Source organism: Onychomys torridus, chromosome 16, assembly GCF_903995425.1.
Source record: "Onychomys torridus chromosome 16, mOncTor1.1, whole genome shotgun sequence".
In the NCBI taxonomy this organism is placed as follows: Eukaryota; Metazoa; Chordata; class Mammalia; order Rodentia; family Cricetidae; genus Onychomys; species Onychomys torridus.
In genome coordinates, this window is record NC_050458.1 from 21,644,899 (window position 1) to 21,659,390 (window position 14,492).

At 40.9% G+C, this 14,492-nt stretch overlaps 1 protein-coding gene across 2 annotated transcripts in view; it reads left to right on the plus strand.

Annotated features, from left to right (window-relative positions):
* Nucleotides 1-14,286, plus strand: part of Col14a1 (collagen type XIV alpha 1 chain) — a 203,460-nt gene extending 189,174 nt beyond the window's left edge. Inside the window, exons 46-48 of one of the 2 annotated variants that reach the window (XM_036208869.1) lie at nt 9,679-9,756; nt 11,718-11,873; nt 13,385-14,286. In XM_036208869.1, the coding sequence (XP_036064762.1) occupies nt 9,679-9,756; nt 11,718-11,873; nt 13,385-13,464 (314 nt within the window). In that variant the 3' untranslated portion in view covers nt 13,465-14,286. Of the gene's footprint in view, nt 1-9,678; nt 9,757-11,717; nt 11,874-12,580 lie in introns of both variants that reach the window. The other variant, XM_036208870.1, reaches the window with a different exon arrangement.
* The last annotated feature ends 206 nt before the right edge of the window (nt 14,287-14,492 follow it).

A 14,492-nucleotide genomic window follows, 5' to 3' on the forward strand; every position in this document is an offset into this window, starting at 1 on the left:
AAGTTAGCTGTGAGAGCTGCAGGTAAATTTGACAGATGGTCTGATTATTAGTCAGAATGAAAGCACAGCAGTAACTCTCAGCCAAGACTGTAGCAATGGGAAGGACCATTGTGAAAATTCTTAATGTCCCATGTATCCTGGTTTGGGTCTGGAAAAAAGAGGACCTTTATGGGACAAATCAACTTGATTAGAGAAAGTGTGTAAACAATTTTCACTACAATTTGCCAAACTGTTGTTTGGCAGTTGGATATTTATGTCTTACTGTGGTTATTTTGTGTGTGTGTGTGTGTGTGTGTGTGTGTGTGTGTGTGTGTGTGTGTGTGTTACTATTGATACTTAGTTGCATGGCACGTGTTACTTATTTCCATTGCTATTAAGAATCAACTGATCATGGTGTCTCCTCTGTCATAGCCAAACATTAGGCAGAGCTCAGGGAATCCTGAAGAAGTGGGGAGGAAGGATTGTGGAGCCAGGGGAGTCAAGGACACCACAAGAACATGGCCCACAGAATCAATTAAGCTGGGCTCATAGGGGTTCACGGAGATTGAAGTGATAATCAGAGAGCCTGTATGTGTCTGACCTAAGTCCTCTACATAAACGCCATGCTTGTGTGGCTTGGTATAATTGTGGGACTCCTAACAGCAGGAGTGGGGGTACCTTTGATTCTGTTGCCTGCTTTTGGGACCCTTTTTGGGTTGCCTTGTTCAGCCTTGATATGAGAGGATGTGCCTAGTCTTATTGTAACTTGTTATATCTTGTTTGGCTGGTACCCCTGGGAGGCTCTTTTGTGAAGGGAACTGGAGGAGAAGTGGATCTGGGAGAGAAGAGAGGTGGGATGGGGAGGGACTGGAAGGAGAGGAAGGAGGGGAAACTGTGGTCAGGATGCAATATATGAGTGAAGAACAAATACATTTATTAATTTAAAAAATAAAAAGAAATAAGGGTTGGGGATTTAGCTCAGTGGTAGAGTGCTTGCCTAGCAAACGTAAAGCCTTGGGTTCGATCCTCAGCTCCACCAATAAATAAATAAATAGATAGATAGATAGATAGATAAAAAGAAATAAAAACTGCAAAAAAAAAGAATCAACTGAAATACATTTTTCTTTCTTTTCCCCACTTCATATTTCTTGAGAGGTGAATACAGGTATCCTCTTCTCATACATGATCAAAGGAAGTCTAACTGGGACTCCCTTTAGAACAAGGCCTCTCTCTTCAAGTCTGACAGATCAGATTCCTAATTATGATCTCCTCCAAGTGTTGTCAGTGGTTGTTCTTTCCTATTTCTTTCTTTCTTTCTTTCTTTCTTTCTTTCTTTCTTTCTTTCTTTCTTTCTTTCTTTCTTCCTTCCTTCCTTCCTTCCTTCCTTCCTTCCTTTCCTTCCTTCCTTCCTTTCTTTTTCTTTTTCTTTTTTTTTTTGCATTTCACTTTTTTTCTCCAAGGGATTGGGGTTCATAATTGAGCCCACAGTGCCTTCTGAAGTGGAAGTTATGATGTCATCCAGGCTTGTAGGCAACCAGAGGCTCAACTGAGCTAGGAGACCTGCCTCCTCACAGGGCAGTAGGCAGGCATCTGGGGCCCAGGATGGCTATGGGAGCTCAGTTCCTCACCATGGAACTCTCCATGGACTCTTACTTTCCTCAGAGCCAGTGGTGAACAGAAGAAAATAAGGAAGTTCACAGTGTCTTTCTGGACTTAGTCTCAGAAATCCAAGCTTTTATTTCTACTATCCTCTATTGGTCAAAACCAGTGGTGGGCGTCAGAAAATACAGTTCATGTTCAAGTACAGGGACAATATGCAGTCTGTTTTGGAGCAAGGCAAGTAACAAAATTATGAGCCATGACTTAGTTCTTCACCCTCCCAGATCAAACCTAGGTACAATGCTTCTATCTAGTAGTGTGACCACCTCCCCTCTCTCCTACAGGGTGTGACTTCTGGGACACTTAGGAATGAAGGGGCTGAGAAAGGTCTGTCCAGGGTGCCAACTTTCACCCTTCATGTGTGTTTTTCTCTCTTGTAGCCTTTCAAATCATTTAATAGTTGATGTAGCTTTTTAGAAGCAGATAGAATATGTAGGCTTAAGCACCTCAAGGAAGTATATGTATGACAGGATAGAAAAGCATTTTTATAGATATCACCATCTTTTATAATCCTGTTCCTGAGGTACATTGTAATCAAGACAAAACCATTCTCCAAACACAAGAAGGTTAAAACAAAGCCACTGTCAAATCAGATTAACATGTCTTTACTACCAGAATAGAAGCTGTAAAACAGTATATATAAAAGTCTCTCTTTTTCCCCATGGAAGCCAATATAATTATTTCTCTATTTAAACAAAAATTTAAAAACCTTAGCATCTACAGAGCGATTCCAAACAAATATTTAAATAAATCAACAGACTGATGCCTACCTCATTAATATGCGGTACACACCATTTAGCACCCTGGTGGGATACACTGTCTTGAATTAGATTATAGTGATTTCATTTTTGTTAATTCTGTCTCACCAAGGAGACTGTGTTCTTGTCAAAGGCCAAATAGAATGTCTGTTGCAGTTCCTCATATTACCTGAAATACAATAGTTTTTTCATTAATCATAAATGATGTATGGCGTTGATTGCCTATTGGCTACCTTTGTGATGGCCATTTCTCAATCACTCTAGCATCATGATAAAAGTGGAAGCCCATGTTGTTATATGTAATGAGTCTTTTTCTGACCCGCCACCCAGCTCCCAAATAATGACATGGGGATTTCTAATTAATTATGAAAGCTCAGCCTATAGTTTAGGCTTGTTCCTAACTATCTCTTATAACTTAAGTTAACCCATTTATATTAATCTACATTCTATCATGTGGTGTTACCCCTCTTCCATCTTGCACCTCCTGTTTCTTCTCTGTCTCTTGGCTTCTCCTTTACACCTAGATTCTTCCTCCTCTTCCTTTCTCTCCCCAGAAATCTTACCTATACCTCCTGCCTAGCTATTGGCCATTTGGCTTTTTATTACACCAATCACAGCAATACATTTTCACATAGTATACAAATATCTCACAACAGTGTGTGTGTGTGTGTGTGTGTGTGTGTGTGTGTGTGTGTATTATGTGTGTATGTCTGAGACACCATGTTAATGGAACATTATTATAGGTGAGTGATATGAGCATCACGTCTCTGGTTGTTATAGTTTTTAAGGAGATTTTATTACTGGATGGTAGCAGTGGGGTGTACAACAGGAGGGAGGGGAGGAAAGGAGGAGTAACAGAGGCAGGGCCAAAAAAATCCTTTTTATTAAGCTATACCTTTCCATCTTCTAGATTTTCAGAGCTTGAACATAATAAATAAGTGCACTAGAAATATAACAAATCCAAACTTATATGATATAACCAATGTTATTTATCTATGATCAACTATTTTTTTGTGGATTTTTGAATATAGGTGTCTCAAAAAATAAATATAATAATGATGAAATAAGTGTATTTCAAAATGTACTTTTTAAAAATGGGGTAAAACCTACATAGAGAATGCATGCGCATTGGCCGTTCCAATTTTACTTGGTTTTAGATTTTGTATTGGCATGGGATTACTAGGTAAATACATCAAAGAGCTTGACGTTTCTGAAGTTCGTTGAAAATGGAAAACATAACGAGAGTCCTTATACACAAAGTATGCTTATTCAAAAAGGAGTCCTGTTGATTTTAAAAGCACTTTTATTTAAAATTCTGCAGACTGTGGTCTTATCCCAGTTCCCTTCAATCACAGGGCTAGAGACCATTGAACCCTGTTTCAGTTCAATATTATAAGGCATGGAGACCAAACTATCATTTTAATGTCACTGATTGGTTGAATATTCAAGCTGAGCCTAAAATATTCATTTTTGTAAGCTTTCATATTTGGTCCAATTTTCCCCACTAATTATAAATAACGTGAGCTCTTAATGATTTGTGCTGTAGTTGATGTGATATCGTTTGAGGAAGGATGTTGATGTTTTGGAGATGAAAGTGACAAAATGATCTTTGCACTGACATTCGTATGTACTGTGGGGGTCACAGCGTGAGTAACAAAAAGCCATGAACAAAAAAATTGGGATTCCTGGTGCCTGACATGACCTGTGTTCCCTTTGGCTGTCCATGTAGCTGTAACTGTGACCAGGTACTCTCCAGCGCTATAGCAGACGGGTGCCTGGTGACCACTGTGGACCTCACCTTCCTCTCTGTCTCCTCCTCTTGCTCCATCTCCCCTCACACCAGTTTCTCCTATTGTTCCTGCACTTTCAAGGGTTGATAGTGACTCCCTGCCCTTGTTCATTTATAGGCCACATCTCTATGTAGCTTTTAAGACCTTCTAACACCATCTCATCTTTGAAATTCTGTCTCTGTGAAATTCGCTTTCCCAAAAAGGTCTAGAGTGGTTTGTATTTCCCTGGCAGGGTCCTGAATTATAACAGCATTGTAACTAGCCAGCTGCTAACATCAAAATTCAACAGGAAGAACTTTTGCTGGGCTTATTTACACCTCAAACAACCCCATTTTTTTTTTTTTTTAATCCTTGGCCACTTTCACACCAAGTATAGAGCTCTGTATGGTCTTGACCAGTCCTGTGAACCAAACACATAGAAGCATGAGAGCTTAGGAAAATGCATCAGATACTCAGGGAACTGCTCTGTCACACTGCCCTCTTGAAAGTGGTACTAAGTACCTTGTACCTTTCAGCATTGGAACCCACATCACATGAAGCAGACCACACTTAGATCTCATTGCCAGCATTTCCCAGGCAACAGACAAATATAACACAGCTGAAGCCTTGCTTCACAGACTCTGGCTTTTAGTATAATGACATGGAAAGCATTCCCCAGGCCTTGCATATCTGCCCAGGCAGAAATCCCAGGAGTTTCTCCGAATGTCTCAGCTCAGGAAGAAGTGATTCTGCTCCTTAGCATCCTGTGAGATTCCTGCCTGGAGTGCTTGGGGTGGCCAAGGGCATAGAACTGAATAAAATGTTCCAAGCTGAAGGCCAATAGGCCAAAGAAAATAGGAAACAGACAACAAAGGGCCAGACACAGGACATGTAGTCAGTGTAAGTAAGAGAAATCCTTTCAAATTCGGCCCTGAGTCTCACTCAGAGCAGAGGGCAAGTGAGCAAGAGGAAACATGGTAATAAACTCAAGGCTGGTTGCTGAGTTGATGGTAGAGAGAACATGCAGACTATCTGGCAGGCTTGAGAAAGCACAACCTATCAAGAACAAACATAGGCTACAGGACCAGCATCGGTCAGAGAGGCGGTAATGTACTGCTTTTGAATTCTGTTGCCCTACTTAAGGACAGGTAACTTGGCCTCGGATTTACAGGCCCCTTTCAGGGATAGTAGTAACAACAGCCCTATTGGTTCTTGTGAAGACTAAAAATGAGCTTACATACATAAACCACCTGGCATTCATGACCCAGTAAAATAGTCTAGAAGAATATCTGATAAACTGCCAGCCACATTTTTCCTTATCAAAGCCTACAATGGGATTTGACATGTCAATCATTCACCCAGTAGTTCAACAATCATTTAAAAATATGATGTATATTAATTACACAGAATAATTTTCTTTTGAGACTGTGTCACTGAGGCTGTCCTTGAATTATGATCACTGCCTATAACACCAAGTGCTAGGATTACAGGCACATAGGGGACTAGATTTTTTTTTCAAGACAGGGCTTCTATGTGTAACAGTCTGGTCTGTCCTGGAACTCAATTTGTAGACCAGGTTGTTCTTGAACTCACAGAGATCTGCCTTCCTCTGCCATGCAAGTGCAGGGATTAAAGGCGTGTGCCACCATCACCCATCAGGCACTAAATTTTTAAAAATCACTTTTACAAAATTTAAGAGTGAGAAGATCACAGCTAAACCTCAACCTGAGGAATTTTGACTATCCATCCTTCAGATACCATGCTTGCGTGTTACACAAATTTGAGTGTTGATCTAGACATACATTCACTTAGGTTTCATCCTGTATATACTGGGGGGGGGGGCACCTATTCATTGTGAGACTCTCATTTGGTCTGACTCAAGACAGCTCAATAAGGTATGATGCCAACACTCAAAAGGCTCTAGTGCAGGGGCAAGATGGAAATGAGAATAAACAATATGATGGGCCAGAGATAGCAAAGGCTATGGGGAAGCCATGAGGGCAGAAAACTCATCCATTCATTTGTTAGTTCATGCAACAAACTTTCCTTAATTTACATATTGTGTGGAAGACACCAATAAAATGTAACCACAAATAAGATAGGTAACCCTTGATCTCTTGGACTCATGGTGGCTCTGCTTATTACAATTATGAAGAAGGGTTGAGTTGAGACTTTAAGAAAGAGGACTATCTAGGCATGTTGATGCACACCTTAAATCCCAGCACTTGGGAAGTAGAGACATGTAGAACTCTGTGAGTTTGAGGCCAGCCTGGTCTACAGAGTGAATTTCAGGCCAGCCAATGCTATATAGTGAGGTCCTGTCTCAACAAAGGGCAAAAGAGTGAGGAATAAATAGTAATAGAGTCAAACCAGGGGAATGGGTACTGAGGAGGAAATGTCTCCTGTACTAAGGAATCCCAGCAGCTCCCTAGAAAGGGCACTGGCACCCAGCCTGGGTGGCCCCATTAGCAAGTGGCCTCACCTTGGGTCCTTGCAAAAATCTTTGTTATGGACTGTGACTGTATTTTACTGTAAAGAATTTCTTCACACCCAGCTCTGAGGACTTAACCACCTTAGGAGCAGCTGCGGACACATGTTTTAGGACACTTGGTTCTCCTGCTTTTTAACCAGGTCTACAAGGTGTACAACCACATCTCCAGGTCTAACTGCAGATCTGTGTAAACTTGCCCTTTGATTTCAGTCCTCATTAATTTTTACATGGAGAAAGGGGAGAGAGAGAGAGAGAGAGAGAGAGAGAGAGAGAGAGAGAGAGAGAGAATGAGACCTACAGTCAAGTTCAGGTGTGTTGGGCATGAATAATTTTCATATGGGAATCACATATGTACACAGAAAATTTGAGTATGGAATATACAATAACTTCAAGGACAATAAACCCAAATTTTCCTAACAATATGGACTTGTATCTTTACAGTCTTCATCTTTTCTGAGACATTCCAATGGGCTGAATATTTTTGTGAGGTTTTATATCAGTTGCTATTATTTGCATTGCAGACAACACCGAATTATATCTACTTTTCTCTGTAAATTTACAAAATCAAAACAACCAGATTTGTTACTATTAACCCCCCCTGCCCCTTTCTTTCTAATGAATAAGTCAGGGAATTGGGGAGCTGTTCCCGAGGGCACTTTCCTGGAGGTCCCTTCAAGCTAATCTGTCTTCTGCTGAGAGCAAGTCAAGTTGCACTTGTAGCATAAGGTCATGAGAGGTCTCTGAGTCATGGGAGATGATAATGAGGAGCAGCTTAGCATTTAGTCATCAGTGTTTTATTATGCTTTAATTCCTTCACAATTAGAGGCTCCCTGTAGGAAAAGCCATGTGATTCCTGACAGAAGAAGAGGGATTGTCACTAAATACCAAAATACATTTTAGGACGCAGGCTTTGACAAGTGGGGACCTCCACCCGATTAGAAAGAACTAACCGTAGTTAGTGTCTAAACTAATATGCAGTAGATGGTCTACAAGTGGGTTGGATCTGAAATGTCTTAAGAGGTTCATGGTTTCTGTGCTTGGCTGCCACTTACAGTGCAGTTTTGAAGACAGTAAAGACTTTAGGAGTCAGGTAGGGCTTTGGAGGTTATGTCTACCCCAGGTTCTGGCCATGCCACTTCGCTTCCTGGTTCATCACAGTGGGATCAGACCCTGCTCCATACTGGTACCACCATGAATTCTGCCATACCTTTCTACCTTGAAGGACCCACACTCCTGAAACCATGAGCTGCAATGATCCTTGTCTCCTTCAACATGCTTCTTTCCAATATTTTGGTCACTGTGACACAAATGTAACTAAACGCACTTGTGTAGGGTAGCTTCCTGTCTGACAACTTGGTTAGCTGAGTACAAAATGAAGACTACTGAAACTCAGAGGCGACAGGTTTACTTTTGAGAAATCTTTACCTTCTTGTGGGCTTCCACAAGTCTAGTCAGGTCTCAACTGGATGTAGACAGATAGGGCATGGTGGTTCTACCCAGGTTGGTGAGAGAAGGACTGACCTTTATTGGGTTCACTTAGCACCACCAAGGTCATGGGCAGCAGGAATGGGTGTTGGGAAGTGCTGGCATAGTTGGCTCATTGGATGACTGTTGGCCAGGAAGAAGAGATTTTTATTTCAGAGATGCCATGGTATTTTGACCCCAGGAGATAATGACTAGGATTACGGAATCTATCCAAACCGCATAGCCAATCATTCTATATGCATTGTTTAAAAACTGTTCATCATTAACTACCTTCATCCTTCCTCATTATTTCTAGAAAAAATACCATACTGACACCTTTCTTTTTAAAACTTAGAAACTAAAATGTGTAAACATTATTTTCAGCTGTCAGAATTCTTGATTATTATGATTTCAAATCTGTCGACAGTGAATATGTATTGTATTTATGCTCAGGAAAAAGCTATTGTAATTTGAACCTGTATATCCTTTCTATTACTACTACCTATCAAGTTTACCATTCTCATTTATTGACATTTTCTTCCACTCTCAGTCAATTAGACATTATTTCTCAGTAAATTTGGTTCAAGAGTGATGCTATTCTGCACTCCAATCTTTCAAAGCATTGTTGCATCTGAACACTGTGTAGCTGAGACACAGAGTCATGTGAGCCATGGGCCCTAATTCTAATGTAATACTAACCTGTCTTGGTTTGAGACTGGGCCACCTAAAGGAGCTGTCACCTATCCAGTGGTCTTGCTGTAGAATATGATTGGATAATGATGTGTCAGAGTATATGTCTCGGTGGTTTTTTTTAACCTGTAAAAATGTAAAGAATACTGAAATTTGAGCCAGGTGCTCTGGTGTACACCTTTAACACCAGCACTCAGGAGGCAGAAACAAGCAGATCTCTGTGAGTTCAAGGCCAGCCTGGTCTATAGAGTAAGTTCTAGGCCAGTCAGGGATACATAGTGAGAACCTAACTCAAATGGGGAAAAAAAAACCAACTCTGTAAATTATTTGGAATAAGAGGTCTACCCAGTGGAAAAGAAGCTCAAATACATTTATATTTTTTTTATGGGACTGAGTCAGCCAAATCAAACACAGGTTTTTCTGAAGCTTCCAACTTCTTACTGGAAAGTCACACTCTTCAGAAGTTTGTTGTTTAATTATAATTCATGCCTTTTGCAGATTATATTACGAGGTGGACCAAAAGGAAAATGTTAGACATGTCCACTTCTATTGTGCTACTTGTGGACTGCCAAGTGCATACACTGAGTGGTCTGGTATATGAAATGACAGGCAGTTCCTGGCAGGCTGAGGCACTTTGGTGAGAGGGAGAAAGAGCAATAGAGCAGATTACAGTGCAGATCTTCTATAATGTGGCTTTGCATAAGCTCACCATGTCAGAATCTAACTGAAAATCCTGCGATACCTGTAACCCTAAACCAACTTCATTGCCCTCCCCCAAAAAGAACTGTTGTAACATTTAAAAATGGAACTTCCAAGACTTAATTCTGAAGAGAACTTGTGTCTCCCCTGCCCCATTTTTTTGAAACAGGTCTAACTGGTCTCAAAGGAGAGAAAGGAAATCCAGGCATTGGAACTCAAGGCCCAAGAGGTCCCCCTGGTCCAGCAGGTAAATCTTTCTACCTAAGAGAAATTTATAAGACATAACTCTTCATGATCACTTCCTAGGGGAAGAAAATAGCCATATTTCACCTTGGTGTCAACAGGAATAACTGTGTTTTTCATTTATTTTATTGCAAGGCCAATGCACTGGTTACAATCCACCCATGATGTCATTCTAAAAAGTGACAGCACATTAGGGTTCATTTTGGTTGAATGAGTTAGATAAGGCTACAGGAACACATACATCCCAGGAACTTGGTGATACGATGAAACTTTACTTCACATTTGCATACTTTTGTGTGTTTGAGGTAAATTCTCCCCTGTGTTGAATCATGTGATGTCCATCATGAGTTATGCACTCTCCAAGAAAAAGGTGAAGAAGGCCCATCAATCTCCTACACATTCACACACCTCTGGCTGGAACTAGTCACACAGCCTCAGCTGAACTGGAAGGGAGGCATGAAATCTAGAGAAACACAAGGGAATTTGGAGAACACTGGTGGTTCCTGCTGTGGTTGTCTTGCCAAATGAGCTTTGTGGAAGTTTTGAGTTGAGTACAATATCATGCTTTTCAAATTATCTCCAGATGAGCTGAGTTGTCACCGGAAACATGAGCTTGTGTTGTATGGTATTTACAACCCTAGTCTTAGCCATATTGAGTCAAATGAGTACAGATTTTCCTTTGCAGTGTAACAGTGGTTTTGGAACATGTCTTTGAGTGATAGCACAAAATCAATAGGTCCATCTTAAGTGTAAGTACTTTTGGTACTGGAGGTTGTGTGAGGAACTGATGTCACGTGTTCCACAGTTTCGCTGGTTTGTGAGAACTGATGGACTGAAACTGAATGGACTTGTAGACCCTCTCGTCATCCAAACAGCAAGCTGTACTTGTGTCTATATCTCATTTCAATGTTAGTTGAGTGGGATTTTAATTTTCATAGCTTTAATATTTCATATATACACATAATTTGTTGTGATTAAATCCATCTCCATTCCCTCTCAGATTCCTGCCCTATCTGCCTCCTATACATTGCTTTTCCTTCCAACGTCTTGTGCTCTTAAAAAAAAAAAAACCCACCGTGTCCTTTGAGTACTGCCTTCCTGTGTACAGAAGCAGGAAAACCTACGAGAGTGTCGGTAGCCTCTTAGGCGTCACTTCCTGGAAGAAAACTGACTTATCTCATAGCAGCCTTCAATTTCCAATAGCTCCTCAGCTAGGGGTGGGACTTCTAAAGCCCCTTCCTCTCTCGATGTAGTTGAATAGTCTTATTTCTAGTTGGAGGATGCTTTTTAAACTAAGGAAAGCCAGGCCCAAAATGTAATAGGCGTGAAAAACCAAAAAACCAAACCCAACCAATTTCTTGAACTCAAAAAAATTTTTAATCATCCCTTATTTCCATTCAAAGTTCTTAATTGATGTAAGATGGCCTAGGGAAATTTAGACTAATGTACTGGGTCCAATTTTAAACTACTTTCCATTTGTCTTTTCCAGGATGATGTTTTTAGACCTAGACTAATTTAATTAGCTGAAAATGTAAGCCAGTACTAATTTACACAACAATTTTAGCTTTATGAGACCGTGATTCGAATGTATTCATGTGTGTACATATGTGCATGCCTACACATTGGATTCATGAGGGGCTGTATTGGAAAACAAGAGCTCCATTGAGAAAATGAGGTTTTTGAGAACGGCCTAGTCCTTTCCCTTGAATGCCCAAGAGGACACAGAGAAGAATACATTTTGCTCCCCGGTGCTGGAGCTGATTGCAAGCATTGTCTTTGAGGAGAACATGTGATTATGGTGTGATCCTTTGCTCAGGGACTCAAATTTTGGAAAAAGCACACAATGAGCAGAATGGCTGAATCCCCTCATTGTTGCATCTTTTAAAGTTAATTTACTTCGTGGTGGTCTCAAAACTCACTCTGCTGTTGTAAATGACAAACTCTTCACCATTGCTTGCTTCATAGGACCTTCAGGAGAAAGTCGTCCTGGCAGTCCAGGGCCACCTGGCTCTCCTGGACCAAGGGGTCCTCCAGGCCACCTGGGAGTACCTGGACCACAGGGTCCTTCTGGCCAGCCTGGATATTGTGACCCCTCATCATGTTCTGCCTATGGTGTTGGAGGTAAGTATCAGCCTCTTGTGTGCTTTGCAGAGTTATACAGTGGTTACTACTTATCTGTGGAGGGGTTGAAAATCAACAGTTAGGAGAGAGTAGCAGAGCCTGGACTCCTCCCTTACATTATCTTCTGTAGACTGCAATTTTCTGTCTAGTCTATGTAAATCCCACGGGGCTGGGGATATAGCATAGTGGTAGAATATTTGCCAAATGGTGACCCACATAGACTTGGCCTCCTATTGGGTCCTTTGTCACATATAGTTGAACATTTTAGTATCTTCCATGCTGTTCCTGTCATGGTGTGGCCATGACATCCTGTGAAATTTCACTTTTCGCTTTAGACCTTCCCCATAATGAGTAAGGCCACCACAATTCTTTTAGAGGACACCCTGCCCACCAGATGACAAGGGAGATCTTAAGAATAAAAGTAGCCATGTTGTCTTTGCTTCATCACTAAGGGCTAGACTGAGAATCTGAGAGATGAAGCAATCTTCCTGCTCACCCTAGGCCCTTTCTGAACCACAAAGCTAGAGGTTCAGAGAGAGCTATGGGTCAGTGCATAGATTAGTCAGTGAATGGAAATTTTTCTGCTTTTAGAGAAATTTAACCTTAGTTGCCCAAGAAATTGGTCAAAGTTGTGTTGATGTATTTTTCTCTGTTCATCTTTTCCCTCCTTGTCCTCGTCCTCTCAAATCTGTCCCCTGTCCCCTCAGATCTCATCCCATACAATGATTACCAACACTGAGGTGCCAGTCTTGCACTTTGGCTGCATTGGCCTGGGCATCTGGCTATGGATACAGATCCAGTTCACCACCACTACTAAGCTCCTGCCTATAACCCTATCACCTCTTTCTTGCCTCAAGTGCTTCCCCACCTCACCCTGTTCAAGTCCTCTGCCTACCCTGCACCAAACGTGTTGGAGGGATAGCATCAAAACATAACAAAGAAATATAGGTCAACTGTAATAGAAACTGACTTCCTGAGTCAGTCTGAATGGAGTTCCATGTGCACCAAAACTTGATCCCAACCTCCTCTATACTAAGGCTCTGTAACAGTTCCTTAACTGTATGTCTCTCCTTCTTATCCCACACAAGATGATGAGCACCTTCCCTCCTAGCTCTTCTGATTCTGCTGCTTCTCCTGGTCACCCTCTTCCCACTCTCCCCTGGTGATGGACTTGTAACACAAGATTGGGTTTTTAATTTTATACTTTCTCTTTGATTCTACTTCATTTCAGGGTTTCTTTTGTAAATAAAACATACAATATTTAAGCAATTGGCCACGATTCTAGTTCTCTAACATTATTTTTTTTTCAGTTTGTCTTTCCTTTCCTCCTTTTACTAACTATGAAGCCTCATGGGGAAGCAGCCTAGTGGGCTAGGCAGTGAGTGCTTTCTCCTCACACAGGGCACCTTTGTGGTTTACTGACCAAATCTGTGTCTCTAAGGACTCAGGAGAGATTATCCATTATGGTTTCTGGGTCCCATCAGGTCCCCACCCCCACTTTTCCTCTTTAGTGTCCCATCCGGATCAGCCTGAGTTCACACCGGTCCAGGATGAGCAGGAGGCCATGGATCTGTGGAGCTCAAGCATCTGATGGCCTCAGGAGACATTTGAAGAACAGTGGCAGGCCCTCTTCTGGAGCTTTACTTACAAAATGTTGTCATGTGGTTTGTATGCTACTTTGCAGGGGGAGGCAAGGCTCATGTCATCAGCTGATATTTCCTCTATGGTTATCTTTAATTATTGTTTTTAAAAACTGTATTTTAAAACCATCCCCTTTTTTTGTGACACTGTTGAAATTTTGTCCCTCTGCTGTTTTAATTGCATGCCAGATAATTTGGTCTTCTTCCAAAGAAGAGTACTGAGAGAATTGAAAAGAATGAGTTGAACCCCAGAATCTCTTCTCTGTTAGATCATTTCAATTTACAAAATATATAAGAGATGTATGGTTACATTGGAGGGAATTGGGGCCCCAGCAAGTGAAAGTGTGAATATAGAGATTCATGGTTAATGCCACTTACCCCATGCCCAGGGCAATGACCTTTCTGATAATTAAGATACCACCATCATTGAGGAAACTACCTCTTTTTTGTTTAAAATAATCTGTTCAATTCTTAGATCACTCAGTAACTGGTTTCACGGGTATTCAGAAATAAAAGCTAGAATATAGCCTTTTTGGATTTGATAATTAAAAAAATAGATTGTTTTCCAATAGTTTTTGATCCATGTAAAATAATGACTTCCTACCAACTCCAATGCAAAAGAGACCCCTTTTATTAAATGAATAATTTGTCCAGCAGTGTGTTTCAGGGCTTGCCTCCCCTTGACTACAGGGATTGCTATGTAAATGCAGATATGTTTTTGAAGACTTGTTTTTATTCTTTTTTTATAAGCAAATAAAAAACTTAAAACAATATGTGTGGATTCTTTTTATTGTACTTCTGAATGACACCTTGAACTTCCATGGTTTTAGTTGAGTGTCCACCTGAGGTAAGTATCTAACTCTCACTCCTTCATGCCCTCATCTTCAGTGGAGTGGAAAGCTTACCAGATCTAATGGACTTCACACAAGGAACCTGGCATCATTTTAATGTCATATAATTTACCAGGCAGCGAAAGCAA